The following is a 23,063-nucleotide window of genomic DNA, read 5'->3' as shown; positions in this document are numbered from 1 at the left end:
TGGTGTCTGAAAACGTGAAGAGCACGTCGCCGCTCATGTATTTCGTCACGGCGTGCCTCGTTCCACCAAGGAACTGGGGGGTGTCGGGGCAATTCGGAGGTGCGAGCTATTGAACGTTCTGCAGCTGTATGAATAACGCCTGTAATATGAGTGACCTCATCGTTGACATTAGGAAAGTGACTGTCATTGAATAATGCTAGTGACGAAAAAAGTGTCCAATTGGCTTGGGCAAATTCCCAGCTTCTCGGGTGCATATATGACAGTTGTGGCTGCAATCGAAGGACACACGGACAGTGGTCACTTGAGTGTGTATCAGCAAGAGCGAAAACCATTCGAAGTGCCGAGCTAGCGGAACAGTACCGACCGAAAGGTCCATATGAGAGAAATTTGTCGAGGAGGCAGACAAAAATTTAGGGTCCCCAGTGTTGATGCAAACAAGATCCGCTTGGTGGAAGACTTATCAACAGTGAGCTGCGCGGACAACGATGCGGAGATCCCCAAAGTGGGTGGTGGGCACTGAAGTCCTCAACCAGCAAATAGGGGGGCGGAAGCTGACCAAGAAGATGAAGGAGATCAGTTCGTGCCATTGGTGCGGAAAATGGAATGTATACAGTACAAAGAGAGAAGGTGTATCCAGAAAGGGAAAGACGGACAGCGACAGCTTGGAAGGAAGTGTTTAAGAGGATTGGATGATAATGGAGAGTATCATGGAGAAGAATCATCAGTCCTTGAGTCCTCCATGTGCTGGAGTGCCTTCAACAGAGAGGAGATCAAATCGGACTGACTGAAAATGGGGGAAAACAAAGCGATCGTGGGGACGCAGCTTTGTTTCCTGAAGACAGAAGACAACCGGTGAGTAGGATCGTGAGAGGATCGACAATTCATCCCGATTGGCTCGAATGCCGCAGATATTCCAATGGATAATGGACATAGAGTGGGCAGAAAATGGAAGAATGTGACCAAGGTGGCCCTCAACTCAACGACTGCTCAGAGCTTGCGACCGACAGCGTGGAATGGCATTCAGCTGAAGGTAGAAGATCCTGATCCATAGGTTGTTTGGGAGCAGTTCCTGCCACCCACGATCGGCCGGTTGATCAGCTGCCAGCAGTGCGCCTCGGCAACACAGAAGACCGAGGGCGGTTACCGCAAGGTGGTGCTGTAGATGCGACACATTGTGGCGGAGAGGGAGAGGAACTGGGTTTCTTATTAGCCTTCTTGGAAACAGGACGTTGATATGGAGGAGGAACCAATGGTTGTGAAGTTGGGGTACGTGAAAAATCTTCACGAGTAGCCTCTTTTTTGGAAGTCCGGGGGTCTGACTTTGAGGCTCGAGATTTAGCAGAACCCGATGAAGCGTGAGCCATAGAGTGAGCAGGCGAGAGTGGGGAGGTTGAACGGGCGATCTTTGCACTGGCCAATCTGACAACCGTAGCACTAAAGGTGAGATCACAAGCCTGTGTGGCTGCCTCCTTTGTTGGCCGAGGAGAGGCAAAAACAGTGCTGTCTTTACCTGTCTGAGGCACAGTGGGCTTTTGACTGGTGAATAACTTTCGAGCAGCAAAGATTGACACCTTTTCCTTCACTCTGATTTCCTGAATGAGCCGTTCATCTTTCAAAATGGGGCAATCTCTAGAGGAAGCAGCATAGTCACCCATACAGTTGATGCAACGAGGGGGTGGAGGTGGACAAGCACCCTCATGGGCATCCTTGCCACACGGAACACATTTGGCCAGGTTGGAACAGGACTGGCTCGTATGATTGAGCCGCTGACACCGATAGCAACGCATAGGGTTTGGGATGTAAGGGCAAACGGAAATTATCTCATAGCCTGCTTTTACGTTCGATGGAAGTTGAACTCTGTCATGTTCGTGATAACCCTTTTCATGACTCGATGAACAGCCGTTACGCCCTGGTCAGACAGGTAGTTTTGGATTTCCTCGTTGGACAATCCATCGAGGGAGCGTGTATAAACGACCCCACGTGATGAATTTAAAGTGCGGTGCACTTCCACCCAGACAGCGAAGGTGTGTAGCAGTGAAGTACGCAGCAATTTTTGTGCCTGGAGGGCAGTGACTGTTTCTAACAACAAGGTGCCATTTCGTAATCGGGAACAAGACTTTACAGGACCTGCAATTGCATTGACACCTTTTTGAATAATGAAAGGGTTGACTGTGGAGAAATCTTGACCTTTGTCAGACCAAGAAACAACAAGGAACTGTGGCAACAATGGAAGAACTGTCTGTGGCTGAGACTCATTGAATTTACGCTTGTAAGCAGATATAGTAGATGATGAGGAAACCATTGCGGAAGTATCCCGCATGATTACCGGCGTCTCCGATGGCGTGCTCCTTCCTTCTGGGGGCCCTCTCTGAGTGCACTCCCACCTTAGGTGATTGTTCACACCTCAGGTCACACCTCCCGAGAAACGGACGGAGGGACCAATCAGCACTTTCGGAAGGTATCAGCTCAGGTAATCCCTCCCTGAACCTGGCCGTTACGAGGGGGTACGTACGTGTCCTACCTGTCTACCCGGGGCAAGGAATTACGCGTTACCCCAACACCAGCCACGCATGGGAATGCGTGGGTCGGCCTTCAGACACGCACAGGGAGGAAAAAAGAGAAAGGGAGGAACAAAGAAAGCCAAAGGAAAGAAGGGAGGTCTCTAACGCTGCAGCAGAGAAAAGGGAAAAGAGAAGAGGTAAGGAAAAGAGGAGGACAAAGAAATGACAAAGACTTGCCAGCAGAGAAGGCGAAGAAGAGAGACTGTTGTACAGCTTCGAGCGTCCGTCTCCGGACATAGGCACTAAACATACTCCCAGAGGGGGAGAAAGGGAAGGAAAGAGGTGGAGGTGATGAGGTGATGGGGGGAGAGGGGGGGGGGGAGAGATAGGGGATGGCGAAGGATGAAGAAAAGGAAGGTTTGCAGCCCGGAAAGGAAGAAGGGCCACATTAGCTCGGGGTCCTGTGCTCGCTATGTACGTTTCTAAAAAAGAGTTGTGGACCCCCTGGGAGGGGGGTCATGCAATTATTTCTTTATTCTACTGTTCTGATTGTTTATGTTTGTGTTGTGATGAAGCAGCCAGTGCATTTGTAGTTTCACAAGTGGTGTCTGTTCCATTGCACATGTCTGACAGAATACCTCACCTATCTATACACATGTAGTCTTATACATTTGCCTACTTTCAACTAATGAAGCGAAAGCAGACTTCCAAAATAACATTGCTACGAACTCCAAAAAGTCCTTTTATGTGTCAGGAAAATGTTCTCCTGTATAACAGTTTCACATGTAAACAATTTTTAAAAAAATCCCCTTGTGGGTTTTGAGCGTGGGACCTTTGCTACGATGAACTCACACTCTTCCAATGCACCCATGCAAGATGTACAAAACAGTCACTCACAGATATGCTTTTCCTTTCCTCCATAGTTCTGGTGTTACTTTTAATTACAGTTTACGCATGTTCTACTGGGTGACAGCACATATCACAAACTAAATTGGTGTTTCACTTGATACTCTATAGATATAGAATGTTTTGTACAGATCTGAGTGCCTGACATCTGGAACTTGGGTGCAAGTGTACTAATGAGTAATGAAGTGTACTTGTGGTATTAACTGAATATTTTGTGTGTGTGTGTGTGTGTGTGTGTGTGTGTGTGTGTGTGTGTGTGTGTTAAGCATTAATAAGTTCACTATAATTTTTCTTCTTTCATTTCTGAGAAAATTTGTTATCCAGCCTCCAATGAGATCCAAAACACGATACATGGTCGTCATGGTCTAGTAATTTGGAGAGATCTGGTCTACGCTATTTTTTCCCGTAGCTTCATAGTTGCAAGACCTCTCAAAACTGTTACCTACCCTTTCTTTTATAAGCTTTTATTACAGAAGTTAGATGAAAATGCTAAATAACAGTACATCTGTGTGATTAATTACTAGCCTAATTCTTGAATTTCTTTTGCATTTGTACGCTTACTAGGCACAGTTTAGCGTTTTAATAGCAATGTAGTGTAGAGTACCACTGCCTTTGGATTTGGACTGTGACTGCCACATTCAGATGTCAGCCGAGTTGTTAATCCTTAGCTCACAGCTCCACGCAGTGCTGGCTTAGGTCATGAAGCTTGGGGCTGTTGCCAACAGGCATCACTGTGGGGGCAGGACATGGCTCACATGTCCCTCAATAGGTCCACCACTGTTGATGCCCCAATTACTGCCTGCACTGAGGCTGACACCTTCACACATTACAGAGAGGTTGGTTGTCCCAAGGTATGGCAAGCAGCAAAAGACTTTCCTGGGAGCTGACTCCAAGATCCAGTTTGTCTGACAAACAGGTTTTGGACACCATCTCTGGATGGAAAGTCCCTGAGCCTGGTGCAGTTGCTCACCCTGTATCAGAGGAAGCCTCTTGGCCTCCAAGATCCAGGCAATCAATTGTTGGTAGATGGGAGCTCCATTTTAGGGGTGAAAATCCAGTGTACACTCTGTGTGCATACCGGGGGGGGGGGGGTCATCCAAAATGTGGAACAGGTCCTTCTGGGTGCCATGAAGGGCACAGAGTGCAGACAACTGCAGTTAGTGTCTCATGTCAATACTAATTATGTGTGTCATTTTGGATCAGAAGAGATTCTCTCTGGTTTCAGGTGATTAGTTGAATTGGTAGAGACTGACAATCTTGCTTGTAAGATGAAGGTGAAAATCACCCTCTATAATGTCATCGACAGAACCAATTGTGGACTTTTTATATAGAGCTGAATGGAGGATCTGAATCAGAGGCTCAGAAGGTTCTGCAGCTACATAGGTTGCAGATTCCTTGACTTGTGATATAGGCTGGTGGGGCATCAGGCCCTGCTTAAAAGGTAAGGTGGTTTTGAGAAAGAACAAGAAGGGTTTCAGCCTGAAAGGGTGCAGGTTAAACACAGCATAGGGGCTGATGTAGGGGCAATAGGTATTAGAGCAGTAAATTGCTGTAGCTGTGCTGAGAAAGAACCATAGCTCCAGATACTAATAAAAGCACTGCAGCACAAATTATTATACGTACTGAAGAAGTTTGGAAGAACACACTATCACCAACATCCCCAAAATTTAGTGTGAATTTCAATGTGAGAGATGTTTTTAACAGTTTCCACAATGAATCTCTGTCTTGAAATCTGGTGGAAAAAAATCAGACAGATTCTGGTTGTATGTGAAGTACACTAGTGGCTAGACACAGTCAATACCTACACCACGTGATAGCGAAAGTAATGTTACTGGTCACAGAGCCAGTAAAGCAGAGTTACTAAATATGGTTTTTCCAAAATTTCTTCATCAAAGAACTTGAAGTAAGTATTTCAGAATTAGAGTCAAGAACTTAGCAGTAAATACCATGGGTGTAGCAAAGCAGCTTACATTACTTAATAAAGCCAAGTCACCCAGTCTGTATTGCATACCCAGTTGACTCCTTTCAGAATATGCTAACATAATAGTTCCCTACTCAACAATCATACACAACTGCTTGCTTGATGAAATATCCATACATGGAGACTGGAAAGTTGCTCAGGTCATACTAATACTCAGAAAAAAAGAAGGGGTAATCCTACGAATTACAGACCTATATCACTAATGTCGATTTGCAGTATGATTTTGGAATATATACTGTGTTCAAACATTACGAATTACCTAAAGGAGAAAAATCTGTTGACACACTGTCATCTTCATCTACAGCCATACTCTGCAAGCCACCATTCGGTGTGTCACAGGGGGGTATCAAGTACCACTACTAGCCATTTGCTTTTCTGTTCTACTCGCAAGTACAATGAGGGAAAAAATGACTATCTATATGCCTTCATATGAACCCTAATTTCTCAAATCTTACCTTTGTGGTCCTTACGCAAAATGTATGTTGATGACTGCAGAATCATTCTGTTGTCAGCTTCAAATGGCGGTTCTCTAAATTTCCTCAATAAAATTCCCCAAAAAGAACATAGCCTACCCTCCAGGGATTTGCATTTGAGCCCCCAATGCAACTTGGTAATACTTGCATGGTTGTTTAAACATACTGGTAACAAGTCTAGCAGCGTCCACCTCTGAATTGCTTTGCTGTCTTCCTTCCATACGACTGGGAGGAGATCCAAAACACATGAGCAGTACTCAAGAATAGGTCACATTCATAACCTACGTGTGGTCTCCTTTACAGATGAACCACATTTTCCCAAAATTCTTCCAATAAATTGAAGTTGACAATTTGGTTTACCTCACATGCTTGCTCCATTTCATGTCTTTGCAACATTACGCTTAGATACTCGTGACTGTGTCAAGCAGTACACTCCTAATGCTGTATTTTGTTTTCCTACACATCCACATTAACTTACATTTTTTTTACATTTATAGCTAGCTGCATTCATCACAAACTACAAATATTCTCCAAGTTACCTTGTATACTCCTACAATAACCAACTTTGACACCTTTGCGTACACCATAACATCATCAAACAAACAACCATAGATTGGTACTCAACCTGTCTGCCAGATCATTCATGTAGATATATAAAAATAAATAGCGACCCTATCACACTTCCCTGGGGTGCTCATAAAAATACCCTTGTCTCTGATGAACACACTGTGTTGAGGACAATATACTGGATTCCACTACATAAGAAATCACATATCTGGGAACCTATTCCATATAATCAGACCTTCATTAATACTCTACAGTGGGGCACAGTGTCAAATGCTTTTCAGAAATGAAGGAACATGGACTCTGCCTGTTGTCCTTCATCCATAGTTTGCAGGATACCATGCGAGAAAAGGGCTAGCTGAGTTTTCCACAAGTGATGCTTTCTAAAACTGTGCCAATTCATGAACAGAAGCTTTTCGGTCTCAAGGAAATTTATGACACTTAACCTCATTACATGCTCAAGCATTCTGCAGCAAAGCCTTGTTAAGGATATTGGTCTGTAAGTTTGCACGTCATTTTTTTTACCTTTCTTATATATAGGAGTCACCTGTGCTTTTTTTTTCAGTTGCTTGGGACTTTCTGCTGGGTGAGAAAATTGTGATGAATTCAAGCTAACTAAGGGTTCAGTGCAGTAGAGTACTCTTTGTTGAACTGAACTGGGAAACCATATGGACATGGCAATTTATGTTTTCAGCATGGATTCAGAAAATATCATTGTTGTGAAACAATTAGCTCTTTATTCTCAGAAAGTAATGAGTGCTATTGTCAGGTGATCTCAAATTGATTCCATAATTCTATATTTCCAAAAGGTGATTGATACCATTCCCCCACAAGCAGCTTATAATCAAATTGCAAGCCTATGGAGTATTGTCCCAGTTATGTGACTAGATTTGTTATTTCCTGTTGGAAAGATCACAGTTCATAGTAACTGATGAAAAGTCCCCAAGTGAAACAGAAGTGATATCTGGTGCTCGCGAAGGAAGTGTGATGTAGACCCTCTGCTGTTTGTAATCTGTATATTCATAAATGATTTACGAGACGATGTGAGTGGTCCTCTTACATTGTTTGCAGATTTTGTGTCATTTACCATCTAGTAAAGTCATCAGATGATCACAAACAACTGCAAAATGATTTTGACATGATATCTGTATGGAGGAGTCCTGAAACAGATCCATCAAATTTCGGTTACATAATAAATCATTCAAATTTAAAGGCTATCAATTTAGCTAACTACCTAGGAATTACAATTATGCACAATTGAAATTGGAACGACCAGGTAGATAATGTGTGTTGTTTTGGCAGAACACTTAGCAGATGCCACAGATCTACTAAAGACACAACCTACACTACATTTGTCAGTCCGGAACTATAGTACTGCCATGCAGTATGGGATCCTTATCAGACCAGATTGACAAGGGACACTGAAAAAGTTCAAAGCAGCGCAACTCTTTTTGTATTATCACAGAATGGAGCGGCGGCAGGAGGGGGGGTGAGGGGGGGCGCACAAATATGATAAAATTTAATTCAGTCACAACTCAAATGCTACCAGCACTCTGTTGCATTAAAAAAAACTGCATGCACACAATTACAGTTTAACTCCATGGTCGACAGGAGTTGAATGAATCCTTTCTTACTACAGTGTTTCTTCTCCCTCCTTCCACCACTTATAATGTTAAGACTTGCAACATCAGTGTGATGGTAAGTGCACCAAAGCAACTGCTGCAAACAACTACAGGTTTAAGTCCTAAAGCTTGTCCTCCCTTTGTTCACTATAAACAGACTGATATTAAATGCAAATAAAACAAATTATATGCAGTTTGGGACAATGAGTAAAGATGTAAATCTTTAACTGGTGTTGAGTGGCAAAGCCACAGAGTGAAATCCACAATGTTGCGGGATTAATGTCAATGAAAACTTAAAATTTAACGACTATGTAATAAAACACGCATGGAAACTCAATTCAGCTGGTTTTGCTCTTAGAATTCGTGTAAACATTTGTACCTTGGAGAGTGCCAGGAGAGCATATTTCGGCTATTTTCAGTCTCTTGCAACATATGGAGTAATACATTGCGGTTCCACCACCTGTTGTCCGATAATAATTTTTTTTTTATATTTATTCCCCCCCCCCCCCCCCCCAAAGAAGGCTAGGTGAATAATACTATGCTGTCATTCACAGACCCACTGCAAACACTTACTCAAAAAGCTTAAGATGCTAACAATACCATCATCATATTTATACAAATGTGTTTCATGTTAGGGTACACTCAGGAAGTTTTCAGACAAACTTCCACAGCTACAATACCCAAAATAGTGGAGTACACCAAACTCAATGAACAAAAAGAATGAACACACAAATGCATGTGAGCCATTTTGGCACTAAACTTTACAGCAGAAAACTAGAACACAAAAACAAATTCAAAGCAGATTTTTAAAAAAAAAAATTCTACTCTAACAATGTTTTCAGTTGGTTATTGATTATGTACGCCAATAAACATTTTCTGATAATGTTTGTATTAAGGCAAAACTGAAAATACTGTCTTATGCCCCTAAACTTTTTATTATGTTTGCATATCTAACTGACAGCTGTTGCATGATGTAAAATTTTCACTGATTTATTGCAGTGTATATAAGGATTTGCTGCTTATGGACGACAAAAGTAAAGCCCTATAGAAAACAAACCATGCGTTTATAATACTGTAAAAATATTTGTAGATATAAGCTGCGTTACTAGGAGTTCTATGACCTTGTATTATTTTGTTTCTACTTTTATGCACATATTTATATGTCTCATATATCCTTGAAATGGTTTCCCATAAATTTATACATACATCTGAACAACATCCATACATTAGTCCATGGATGGACACACAAATAAAATAATAAAATTGGTTGTAGGTGTACTATCTTTCTTCAATGTGGTACGGTAGAACAGAAACTAATCACTGTTAAAATGTTTTGGATGACACATTCCCAGTCAGACGATCAGTTCTGTTTAACCACATTCAAGTTCAGGGCATTTTTCAATTTAAAATAAAATTTGAAAAAAAGTTAGATATGTTAAACTGTAAATTGTTTGGAGAGATGCTTTGCTACTCTGACCAAAAAAGTATATAATGTCTTGCACAAAACCCACATGTTAATGACAAAATGAGCTCAAATAACCATAAGTACTTACCAACAATACTATCTTCATCTGTTTCATTTTCTATTTTTGCAATGTTGTAACGCTTCTCAGCAGTCAGCCTGTAAGAGAGAAGTTGGATATTAAACGCTATTTATATTAGCATGAAGTATGTAAAAATTTATAATTTTTTTTTCAGCTACTATACCCACTCAGTTGGGGCTCTGATATTTCTAAATGATTATAGGATACGAAATTTGGGTGCCCACACAAATACTTCAGACGAATTTGGTTATTCTTGTAGTCTAGTAAATTTATTATTCGACTTGGTTAATATTGCTCCACAAGCGACTGAAATGGTATTCAACTCAATAAATATTACTTTTTAACATACCCAAAATCAGTCAAAACTGGACCATAGAAAAACACCTAAAAATGAAATTCCAAATCATGGTCATTTTTCAAAATTATTTTATTAGTGAGTATAAAATTAACAATGTAAGGACATATAGGTTGCTACTCACTGTAAAGATGACAAGTTGACTTGCAGACAACCACAACAAAAAGAAACGCATTAGCTTTCACCCAAAGCCTTTGTGAAAAAACACGTAGGTTCATTCACACCTCACACACACGTGACCGCCATCTCCGGAAGCTTGGACCATAATACAACTGCCATGTAGAACAGAAGCAGCAATCTGGAGGGGGCAGAAAAGGTAGGTAGGTAGGTAGGTAGGTAGGTAGGTAGGTTGGTCTGAGTTAAAGGGACCAAACTGCAAAGTCATCAGTCTCTTCTTCCTACATGTATCAAACTAGGAATTAGCCTCAGAGGTAGAATATAAAAAGCAAATCCTGGGAAGCCCAATTGTAAACAAGGCACAATAAGACAGAGATAAAAAAAACAAGGAGCAGTAGGAGAGGAGTGAAGAGGGAGTGAGGTGAGTGAGCTGCTCTGTTCAGAATGCAGTTGGACATCCTAGAGGCACAGTATGTTGTAGGAGATGTACTATCTGCATCCGACCAGCACTACCTTGCCCTTCATTACACCAATAAAATGAGCAGCCCAGATAAGATGATAAAATTTAGGGAAAGACAAAACATCGAAAATGGAAAATATAAAAATGTAAGGAGAATAAAAGGCTGGGAAGGGTAGAAGCCACGCCAGACTGGTGAGCAAGGGATGTTATGTGTTCCCCTGGGCCAGAGCAAGTGATGGATGCCCCTCCAATGCCTCAGGTAGTTAATGAGGCCAAATGTCCCCCACCTCCCAGAGACAAGTAGAAACTACCTTCGAGAGTAAATCGTAAAACCACGTCAATTGCTTTGGAGTCATCTGCTACCACCAGACGTAGTTTGTCAGAAAGTTTTAAGATATCGCTGAAGAGAAGCCAAACTTGAACAGTCTAGTAGGATGTGGGCCACCGTCAGGCAGGCACCACAATGGCAGTAAGGTGGGTCTTCCAGCCAGAGAGAGAGTGGCCATGGGTCAGCAACTGTGGCTAAAGCACAGCTAACAAAGGAGAGTGGATTCCCTGCATGAAGTGCAAAGGCAAGACTGCACACAGTGAGGGTCTCCTTTATTGCCCTCAGCTTGTTTGTGAAGTCCAGGATGGGCCATTCAGAGTTCCAGGCCTCCAACAATTGATGGCGTAGAGTCTACCGAAGGTCCAGTTCTGGGATCCCCCATTCCCAGAATTTGCATCCTGGTACATCTACATTGATACTCTGCAAATCACATTTAAGTGCCTGGCAGAGGGTTCATCGAACCACCTTCACAATTCTCTTTTATTCCAACCTTGTATAGCGAGCAGAAAGAACGAACACCAATATACTCCCATACAAGCTCTGATTTCCCTTATTTTATCGTGGTGATTATTGCTCCCTATGTAGGTCAGTGTCAACAAAATATTTTCACATGTGGAGGAGAAAGTTGGTAATTGGAATTTTGTGAGAAGATTTCGTCACAACGAAAAATGCCTTTCTTTAATGATGTGCAGCCCAAATCCTGTATCATTTCAGTGACACTCTCTTCCATATTTCATGACAGTACAAAACGTGCTGCCCTCCTTTGAACTTTTTTGATGAACTCCGTCAATCCTATCTGGTAAGGATCCCACACCAGGCACCAGTATTCTAAAAGAAGATGGACATGCGTAGTGTAGGCAGTCTCCTTAGTAGATCTGTTACATTTTCTAAGTGTCCTGCCAATAAAACACAGTCTTTGGTTAGCCTTCCCCACAAAATTTTTTGTATTTTCCTTCCAATTTAAGTTGTTCGTAATTGTAATTCCTAGTTATTTAGTTGAATTTATGGTCAACTTTGCTCCAAGTGGTCAGCATGTTCATTCCTTGTGATACCAACATATCCAAACAAATACAACTGACCATCCAGCTTGATGGAGGTCAGAAAGAAGGTCCCAGATAGTGATGAGGGTAGGACTGATCTATAGCCTGAAGACTGCTCAGGAAGTTACTGCAGGTTAAAAGCATCTTGCTGCTGCAAGACTGAGCATGGCTAAGGGTTTGTCTGATGGCCACCAATTCAACAGTGAAGACACTGCATCCATTCAGCAGGGAGTGCAGTTCACTGCACCTTGCATGTGTGTATGCAAAACTTGATTATCTATCAACCACTGAGCCCTCAGTACACACCACTTCTGAACACAGAAAAGCATCGAGGAAAGCCAGGAACAGGTAGCAAAAAACTGTGGGATCAACTGATTCTTTCAGTCTAAAGGATAAATCAAGACTGATCCAAGGTCAGGATACTCGCCATGGGGATGCACAGGATTGCTCCCTGACAATGGGCAACAGTGGCGGAAGTTGGAGTTCGGAGCATACACTGTAGCCAGGCTCAAAATGTGACCTCAGTTCTATGTCTCTGTTGTGGAAGGTAGAGCTCCCTGCCAGGAAAAAGAACATGGTGGTTCAGATGCTAAGGGGAGCTCTGAATGTGTACAGCATAATTGAGTAGCTGTTGGCTCGGCGAATAGTATGTTCACAGGGCTAGTTCGAAAGGCTCCTCTTGCAAGTTGGACCCCACAGTGATGTATCAGGTCCAGTACCTGCAATGCTGGGGAAAACGATAAACTATATTCCAGACTCCCGTAATCAAGGTGGGACAGGAACAGGGCTTTGTAAAGCTGAAGAAGGGTAGTGTAGTCTGCATCCCAGCTGCTGTTACTGAGGCAGCAAAGTGTATTAAGGTGTAGTCAGCACCTTTCCTTAAAATGGCGAAGATGGATAAGCCAAATTAGCCAGACATCAAAGACCGGAACCCAGAAGTGATAAGTTTCCATCACATTGAGTAAGTGGTTGTAAAGATAAAGTACTGGTTGTGGATGAGCAGTACAATGCCAACAGACGTGCATGGCACGAGTCTTGGTGGCTGAAAACCTACAGCTGTGGGTGACAGCCCACATTCATGCCTTTTGAATGGTGCCCTGCAGTCGGCGTTCAGCAACAGCCACACTAGAAAGAGCAATAGTAAAAGCAAAAATTGTCAGCATACAAGGAAGATGGGAGCCCATTCTCTTCGATAAGGGTGTACTGTGAAAAGCACCAACTTGAACCCAGAATGTACGGTACGATAAGTAGTTTTGTACAAAAATTGGGCGTGGGCTCCAGAGATCCCATTCATGTAAGGTAGTCAGGATGTGGTGTCACCATGTGATTTCATAATCCTTTTGTAGGACAAAGACGACAGCAATAAGGTGTTCATATTTGTCAAAAGCTGTCATGATGGCAGACTCCAGGCAAACCAAATTTCCAGTAGAGGAACAGCCATGGTAAAAACCACCCTGGGATGGAGTCAGATGGCCCCCAAGACTCAAGGAGCCAACACAGCTGAAGGCTCACCATGTGTTCAAGTAACTTACAGGGAACACTGGTGAGGCTGATTCGGCAATAGCTGTTTACCTCTAGGGGATACTTAAACAGTTTCAGTACCTGAATGATGATGCTTTCTCGACACTGAGATGGGAATTCATCCTTGCTCCAGATACAGTTGAAGATGGTAAGCAGTTGATACTGACAGTCCATTAATGGTGTTTGAGCAATTGGTTGTGGACATGGTCTGGTTCTGTGGCTGTATCAGAGCCAAGGGCCAGGGCACTGAGAAACTGTCACTCACTGAATGAAGCATTATAGGGCTCTAGGTGAAGGGATGTGCAATCATTACACCCACTGTTTAAGGACATGAAAGGCACGTTGATAGTTCTCAGATGCAGAGACTCGAGCATGATGAAGAGCAAAATGTTTGGCGACAGTGACAAAACCACCATTCAAGGAAATACCAGATGACCTGCAGAGGACTGGTATCTGTAGAAGCATCTGATCTTTGCCCAAACCTGTGTAGGAGGTGTACATGGTCCAATGGTTGAAATATTCCATACCCAGCATTCTTCTTCCATCGTTTTATTAAGGGGGAAGTAGGCACAGAGCCATTTAAGGGCAATGAGGTGCCCCATCAAAGGACGCTGCTTATCATGTTTGAGAGCCCCCATGCAATCTCTATTGGCCTCAGCGATTTCTGAGGTCCACCAATATACTATCTTCCAATGAAGAATGATTGATTGTGAAATCAGCTGGCAATATAATGGCTGCTGTTGCACTCTGGACAGCCATGTCAATGCCTCCATGTAGCACGGAGCTAAGAACAGTGGAGGCGAAAGCATTCTAGTCAGCACTGTGGAGAGCCTATCTGTGTGGACATCCAGCGCAGTGACAGAGAGGGAGGGACAGGAAGATCAAGAAGTGGTCGCTAACACACAGGCCATTGTAGACCTTCTAGTGGAAAGATGGAAGAAGAGCAGGGCTGCAAATAGACAGATGAATGGCTGAGTAAGTTCTATGTGCCACACTGGAAGTGTGTGAGAGCACCAGTATTCAAGAGACAGAGGTCGAGATCTGCAGTAAGTTTTTGATGTTTTTACTGTTGCCAGTGATCATAGTTCAGGCACTGAAGTCACCCACGATTAAGAAAGGTGGGGGAGCTGAGAAACAAATGCAGACAATACAGTCTGACGCATTCCATCATCAGGAAGGAGATAAACATTAGAGATGGTAAAATGCTGAAATGCCCTTATCAGTCAATCCATATGAAGTGGTCCAGTGATGGTTGCCTGACCATTTTTAAATATTTTAATATTTTTATACGTGATTGCCATGTATTTGAGAAATTCAAAACAGTTTTTTTTACAACAATCTATCTTGCATCTTTACTGGATGGCGGCCATTTTTATTTGTAGGCATGTGACGATTTTTCAGTCTGTAGACATTAGTGAAAATTTGAATATCTCTGCACTGGGTTACAACATTGCAATTGACATGATTGTTTTTAGAAAAGCGTCCTCTAAAACATTGTCTATTATGCAAAATACCCTAAATTCAAAAATAACCGGCCAAAATGATCTCCAAAGTTTGGTAACCAAATTTTCAAAAATCCACTTTTTAGGCCCAAAAATAACAAACAAGGAGTAATTTATGAGAGTCTATTTTTCCCTACTGTTAGATATCATACACTACTAGCCTCATATAGAGCAAGAACACTTACAAATGTTTCCTTAATTCTTTTAAGAATTTTTGAAATTTGAAAATTTTCATTTTTTGTAGGGCTTTGGGTCAGTTATCTCAGGTGCAACCACAAATAAAAATATGATTTTTGCACAGTTTGTACATCTATATGATAGCGACGTGCTGTAAAAATGTCAACACTGATATCCGACAGAACAAAGATATGAATTTTTGAAAATGAGGAAATAATTTACATTACTCTACAACTGATCTTATGGCTGTTGCCTGTTTAACTTGTTTATTGTTTCTTTGTAATAAAATTTAATTGTGACATATATTTAGTTAACACTATCATCCAATATTCATTTGGTTTACTTATTTTTAATAATGAAATATTAAACAATAGGAGCTTTCGCTTTTGTTCTATGGTAATAAAAATGCCCATTTATATTTAAGTTTACTGTCAATAAAGAAGTAAATTATTGCTGGGTGTGGCATTGCTGTAGCCAGTCTGTTCTGAAACCTCTGTTATAGTGGATGTACATACTTCATCGAGAGTGTAGAATGTGTTATGTGCTTTGTTCTGTGTGTAATTTGTAATTAATTTTGCGAGATTAACTGGAATGCAATAACATGGATGAACAGCGCTCTGTTGGACAGATAGCAAGTGAAGTGTGCCACAAAACAGTTTATCGTTCAGTTTTAAAAAAAACTTGAAAAATGTCAGTTACTTTGATGAAGTTAGACAAACCTTGTTTAAATTTTGAGTAAGTTCCTCTGTAACATCAGTGTGTGAGTATCATGAGAAGAAATATATTCTGAAGTACAACCACAATTTTGGAAGAAAGTGCTGTGTTGGTAAAGAACCAGAGCTCCAAGCCTAATAGAAATCACTGAAGCTCAAATAGTTGTAGGTACAGAGAGCTGGCTAAAGCCGGAGATAAGTTCAGCTGAAATTTTTTCAAGCGATCTAACAGGGTTCAGAAAGGATAGATTAAATACAGTTGGTGGTGGAATATTTATTGCTGTCAGGGGTAGTTTGCTTTGTAGCAAAATTGAAGTAGATGGTTCATGTGAAATAGTATGTGTAGAGGTTATAACTGACAATCTGACTAACCTATTAATTGGATCGTTTTACCAACCCCCGACTCAGAAGACAATTTGAGTCTCATTTCAAATAAGTACCCTGCTCATACAATTACAGTCGGTGGAGACATCAATCTACCCTCGATATGCTGGAAAAATTATACGTTTGAAGCTGGCGGCAGGCATAAAACAGCATCCGAAATTGTACCGAATGCTTTCTCAGAAAATTATTTTGAACAATTAGTTCATGAGCCCACTCAAAGCGTAACTGGTTGCGAAAGCATACTTGACCTTTTAGCAACAAATAATCCTGGACAAATAATGAGTGTTGTGACGAATACAGGGATTAACAACCACATGGCAGTTGCTGCTAGGCTGAATACCGTAACACCTACAACCATTAAAAAGAAATGCAAAGTATATCTATTAAAAGAAACTGATAAAAATGCTCTTAACGCCTTTTTAAGAGGCAGCCTTCACTCCTTCCGAGGATATGTTCATTGATCAGGGAAGTGGCGAATCACAACTGCATGGGAGATCAAGAGTTGGTACCATCAGAATGGAAGAGATGGTAGTGGTGGTGGTGGTTAGTGTTTAACGTCCCGTCGACAACGAGGTCATTAGAGACTGAGCGCAAGCTCGGGGTAGGGAAGGATTGGTAAGGAAATCGGCCGAGCCCTTTCAAAGGAACCATCCCGGCATTTGCCTGAAACGATTTAGGGAAATCACGGAAAACCTAAATCAGGATGGCCGGAGACGGGATTGAACCGTCGTCCTCCCGAATGCGAGTCCAGTGTGCTAACCACTGCTCCACCTCGCTCGGTCTAGAATGGAAGAGAGAAGCGCTCTGCTTCAGCTTGGAGATCATCTATGGGACCAATCCAGAAGGTGCCAGTAGTCAGATGAACTCCACAATGATTGGCTGGGTCTACATTTTAAAGCCAACAGTGCTGTCAAGCCCTAAACCTGAGAACCATAGTCCAGTCAGGATAAGACCAAGACCCCATAAATACAGAGAAGAATAGCATGATCTGCACCCAAGACATGTGGGCACGGAAGCAAAGAGCATTAAGATTCCACATACAACTAGTCTTTAGTTGGATATGGAGTAGCCATGATAGTTTTTTTTACCAAAAAGGATGCCCAAAAACGGGAGTTGCCGAACAACTTCCAAGTGCTGGGTACCCAAGGAAGCAAAATTTTGTTTCAGAATGTACCATGGTACAGTGACAGAAATGCATGATTCATGTCCACACAGAGGCACCTTGCAACTGCAATTCAGCCGAAGCTACTGAGTGGGTGCTATGACAAATGTAAGTCTTAGACACACAGTGCAGGGATGACCAGCATCCCAACACAGGTCAACAGCACATTGATGATAATGATGATGATGATGGAGTGTTTGACGCTTAGGTCAGAGCCTTGTGGGACACTGTTCTCTTGGAAATGTGGAGGGTTAAGTGAAGTATTAACTCAAACCTGGAACACGCAGTGGAATACAAACTGACAAATATCAGTAGGGAACCATGAAAGTCACAGTCACAGAGGGTAAGTAAAATGTGATTACAGTAAGTGGTGGTGTATGCCTTATGTAGGTCAAAAAAGACAGCAATGAAATGTTGGTACTTAGAAAAAGCCTGTTGGATAGTGTTTACAACCAGGCCAGATGGTTGGTTGTGGATCGTCCCTCCAAGAAACCACAGCGATATGGAGACAAAAGGCCTTAAGACTTGCAAATCCACTATACCTGTGGGCAACCATCTTTTCAAGCAGCTTACAGAATGTGTCAGTCAGACTAATCGTCGAGAGATGTTGGGTTTTTGCCTGGCTTAAGTATCGAGACAATGATAATATATCCCTTTTGTGATGGGAGGACATCTTTGAGCCAAAAATATTTGACGACATTGAATAGATGTCTTTGAGTAACATTCAGGTATCGGATCATCTGATTATGAATTGAATCAAGGCTTGAGGCTGTATTGCGAGATGAAGCAAGAGCCTGAAGCAATTCCCACTCAGTGAAATGTTTATTATATGATTCAGCTTGGCAGGGGGTGAAACATGAGGGGACACCTAACTTGTCGCTTCGGCATCAGAAAGGTAGCTGGATAAGAAGAGGATGCTGATGCTGTCAAAAAGAGGGTCGGAAGGTGTTCAGCAAGAACAGATGCATCATTTCAATAACCATCCTTTGAAGGACAAGTCCCAGAATGGTTGTCATGATCATGGTGGCCCAAAAGACTATGGAGCTTCGCACACACCTGGGATGAAGAGGCATTCATTTCCAGGGAGGAGATGTAGTAGTTCCACCATTCCTTCTCACTGTGTTCAATCAGATAGTGAGCCTTAGCACAAAGTTGCTTAAAAATGATAAAGTTGGTCTGCAAAGGATATCTCTTGAATTGTTGCAGGGCTCCTAGGTAAGCCTGTAAAGCTACTGCAATGTTCTTGGTCCACCATAGTACCAGCCGGCAGTGAAAGGACACTGCAGAAATGGGAACGGCAGTTCCAGCAGTGTGGGTGATCATACAGGAGACACCTTACACAACCTCGTCGATGAAATCTGACAGAGGAGGCGAAGCTGACAGCAGTAAACCAGAAGGATACAATTGCCAGTTGGCTCATTGAAGCACCCAATAGGCAATTCCATTTGGCGCTGGCAAGGAAGCGACATAATTGGTGGAAAGTGGTCACTGTCAAAAAGATCATCATGTGGTGACCAACGCAGTGAACATTAGATCAACAACTGAAAAGGTGCCATCGACAACACTGAAGTGGGTAGGAATATCATCATCAAAGAGACACAGATCGTGGTTGGTAAGAAGTTGATCAAGTAGAAGGCCCTTACCAGATGAAGTGGCACTCCACCCTCATGGGATGGTGCACACTGAAATCCTCGAGGAGGGAGGGGAGGGGGGTGGGGGGGGGGGAGGAAGGTTGTTGAATTAGGGTGGTCAACTCAAGGAAGTAAGTGGCAAGCTTGGAGGTACATAATCATTACAAGTGATGATTTCTGAGGTCACCTGCACTCTCACCACTGTTGCTTCCAACATGGAATGAAGGGGATTCCACCCACCAACCATACCTGAGCTAACCAATGTATAGACCCCTCTAGATGTACTGGGAGGGCCAGCACAGTTCTGACAAAGCACGATAAGTGCAGAGCATTGTAGAATGTTCACTACTAGTGTGTGTTTCTTGTATAGCAATGCAAACTGCAGAAGAGGAGGAAATAAGGTGAAGTATGATAATCATAGGGCACTGGGCGTTGGGTAATATTCGCAAGTAGTGTGTGTTTCTTGTAAACCAATGCAAATTGCTGAAGAGAATGAAATAAGATGGTGGTATTCCAACAGGTGATGGTAATATCTACTATAGTTCCACTGAATGATCATATTATGGGCATCCAGGCGAGGCATGGAAGGGCCAGGCACACATGGTGACACCCCAGGATTATTACCCATCATCAATGGGGGTGAACCCACATCAACTAGCATTGGTTCAGAACCCGATGGCATGACGAGATCTGGCCCCTCTGGGGTCACTGTAGTAGCCTTGTCCCCATTTCTCTTCTTCTTCTTCTTCTTCTTCTTCTCCTTCTCACTCTGCCGCCTTCGGTGGGGGTTTCTTGCAAGGGCCTATCCATAATTAGTGTGGGGATGGATGGAGAGCAGGCAGTCTTGGCACCCAGAGGCTGTGGTTCCTTCACCCAATGGCAAACATCAGGTCTCTGATCTGGTGAGAGGGATCATGAGAAAGCCCTGTCACTGGTAGACACTGGAGGAGGAAGCTGCTCCTCCAGCAGGCTGAGGGAAGTTCCTGAAGACAGTGCCGTGGTAATCACATGACAGGTGGGCAGTGGGGGAACTGGTTTCAAAAAGAAATTGAGGTAATGGGAGCAACGGCTGTGGCTTTCACATAACTGGATGTTATATCAAGAGGATGTATGCATTCGTATCTTTTACGTGTCTCAGTATACAACAGGTGGTCAACAAATTTATATTCCTGTATTTTCATTTTTTTCTTCATGACTGGGCAAACTGAGAACATGGAGGATGGTGTCATATTGGACTGATGGGGTTAAAGGGACCAAACTAAGAGCTCATCAGTCCCTCCAACCCATACACGTCAAGCCAAGAAGAGTCCTCAAAGAGGGCAGACACTGAAGACAAATCCTCAGGAACCCGATTGCAACCGAAAATCAGTAAAACCAAGAGACTGACACAAGTAGAAATGAGAGAGGGGTAAGAGCATGAAGGGAGGTGAGCTCAAAGCAGCTGCAGGCTCCAGGACGTATATTATGGGAGAGACAGCCTCTGCAGTGTTTCTTCCATTACTATGAGAAAACTAGCAACACAGACAAGTTAAAAAAATATCAGGAAAGAAAACAATGACGACAGTGAACCTGTTCTGGTGTAACCACAAGCGCCGGAATGAAGATGCAGATTGCAAGAGCAGAGAAGGCGGTAGGAAACATTGGCCAATGTTGTGCGGAATTGGATAACGCTGCGCCAAGAGCGACACCTGGAAGAAGTGAATATAAGCGTCGCTCCTGCTTGCCCCGGCTGCTGAGACTGGCACCGGATTGTGGACGTTAGTTATCAGTGTCGTGTGTGAACTTGCCTGAACAGTTCACATATCAAGGACTCTAAATCATATTGCTTGTCGTCCCTCGTTTGCTACTACTACTACTCGTAAATCTCAAAGTTAAGTATAGGCAATTGCTTTATAGAAATAAAACCACTAATGTTATTTGTTTGAATTGTTGTATAGAATTCCACGAATGCTCCATCCTGTAGGTACTCTATTAGTGACACATGGTCAAGACCCCACGAAACCAACAACAAATCTAAAAGGATAAGAAGAATTAAAAGGATGGGAAGGGCAGGAGCCAGGACAGACTAGAGAGCAAGGGCCGCCATATGCCCCCTGGCTCAGAGCAGGTGCCAGGGCACCCTGCTAATCCCTGAGGCAACAAATAAGGCCAGAGTGCCCTGCCTCACAGAGAGGAGTAAAATGTGAAACCAGATCAGCAGCTTTGGTGTCTTCCACTAGCACAAAAAGGCAGCACTTCAGCAAGATTAAGGTTTCACTGTGAGGTGGCCAAAATTAGGGAAAAGTCCAGTAGGATGTGGGTCACCATCAGACGGGCATCACAATGACAGTGGGGTAGATCGTCACATATTACAATATGGTCATAGGTTAGCCAAATGTGGCCAATGTGTAGACAACAGAATAGTAGATCTACTGCAGGAAGCATGAAAGAAACACAGTCACATAGTTACAGTCCCCTTTACTGCTCACAGTTAGTTTGAACCAATCAGTGTTCCAAGTTTCCAAGACCTGATGGAATAGAGTCGAATGACGCACCAGTTCCAGTACCCCCATCTCCAAAGTTGGGATCCTAGTAGCCAGCTTGGCCAATCCGTCAGCATGTTTCTTCCCTGAGATCCCAATGTGACCCGGAGTCCAGGTGAAGGTAACCGACCATCCAGCTTGACGGAGATCACAAAGGAGATACACTATTTAGTAATGACCAGTGGAGCGTCAAGGGTAGCATTGGGCGATAGTTTGAAGACTACTCAGGGAGTCACTGACTATTAAGAACATCTCGCTGGTGCAAGATTATTATTATTATTATTATTATTATTATTATTATTATTATTATTATTATTATTATTATTCTTTCGTTCTAATCTCAGACGTTATGTCTGGTTAAAAATGGAAAGAGACGCGGACCTTGATCAAGCGCGACTTCCTTTTAACTGTACGGTATATGTTATATAGCATTTAGGAACTTTCGGGTAAATGAACATGTATCAATAATTACGGATTTCTGTAGTTGTATATATAAGTTTGGGTGTAGCTGTATTGCATTGATGTACTGGTGGATATTGTGTGGTATGACTCCTGTAGTTGATAGTATAATTGGTATAATGTCAACTTTATCCTGATGCCACATATCCTTGACTTCCTCAGCCAGCTGCATGTATTTTTCAATTTTTTCTCCTGTTTTCTTTTGTATATTTGTTGTATTGGGTACGGATATTTCGATTAGTTGTGTTAATTTCTTCTTTTTATTGGTGAGTATGATGTCAGGTTTGTTATGTGGTGTTGTTTTATCTGTTATAATGGTTCTGTTCCAGTATAATTTGTATTCATCATTCTCCAGTACATTTTGTGGTGAATACTTGTGTGTGGGAACGTGTTGTTATATAAGTTTATGTTGTAAGGCAAGCTGTTGATGTATTATTTTTGCTACATTGTCATGTCTCTTTGGGTATTCTGTATTTGCTAGTATTTTACATCCACTTGTGATGTGATCTACTGTTTCTATTTGTTGTTTGCAAAGTCTGCATTTACCTGTTGTTGTATTGGGATCTTTAACAATATGCTTGCTGTAATATCTGGTGCTTATTGTTTGATCCTGTATTGCAATCATGAATCCTTCCGTCTCACTGTATATATTGCCTTTTGTTAGCCATGTGTTGGATGCATCTTGATCGATGTGTGGCTGTGTTAGATGATACGGGTGCTTGCCATGTAGTGTTTTCTTTTTACAATTTACTTTCTTCGTATCTGTTGATGTTATGTGATCTAAAGGGTTGTAGAAGTGGTTATGAAATTGCAGTGGTGTAGCCGATGTATTTATATGAGTGACTGCTTTGTATATTTTGCTAGTTTCTGCTCGTTCTAGAAAGAATTTTCTTAAATTGTCTACCTGTCCATAATGTAGGTTTTTTATGACGATAAATCCCCTTCCTCCTTCCTTTCTGCTTAATGTGAATCTTTCTGTTGCTGAATGTATGTGATGTATTCTATATTTGTGGCATTGTGATCGTGTATGTGTATTGAGTGCTTCTAGGTGTGTGTTACTCCATTTCACTACTCCAAATGAGTAGGTCAATATTGGTATAG

At 42.3% G+C, this 23,063-nt stretch overlaps 1 protein-coding gene across 1 annotated transcript in view; it reads right to left on the bottom strand.

Annotated features, from left to right (window-relative positions):
* LOC126298871 (F-box/LRR-repeat protein 5-like) overlaps nucleotides 1-23,063 on the bottom strand; it is a 103,819-nt gene that overhangs the window by 46,973 nt on the left and 33,783 nt on the right. Inside the window, exon 2 of the mRNA XM_049990386.1 lies at nucleotides 9,601-9,668. Within this exon, the coding sequence (XP_049846343.1) occupies nucleotides 9,601-9,668 (68 nt within the window). The remainder of the gene's footprint in view (nucleotides 1-9,600; nucleotides 9,669-23,063) is intronic.

The sequence above is a fragment of the Schistocerca gregaria genome, chromosome X (genome assembly GCF_023897955.1).
Source record: "Schistocerca gregaria isolate iqSchGreg1 chromosome X, iqSchGreg1.2, whole genome shotgun sequence".
Taxonomy (NCBI): domain Eukaryota; kingdom Metazoa; phylum Arthropoda; class Insecta; order Orthoptera; family Acrididae; genus Schistocerca; species Schistocerca gregaria.
This window is presented reverse-complemented; position numbering and strand designations above follow the sequence as displayed.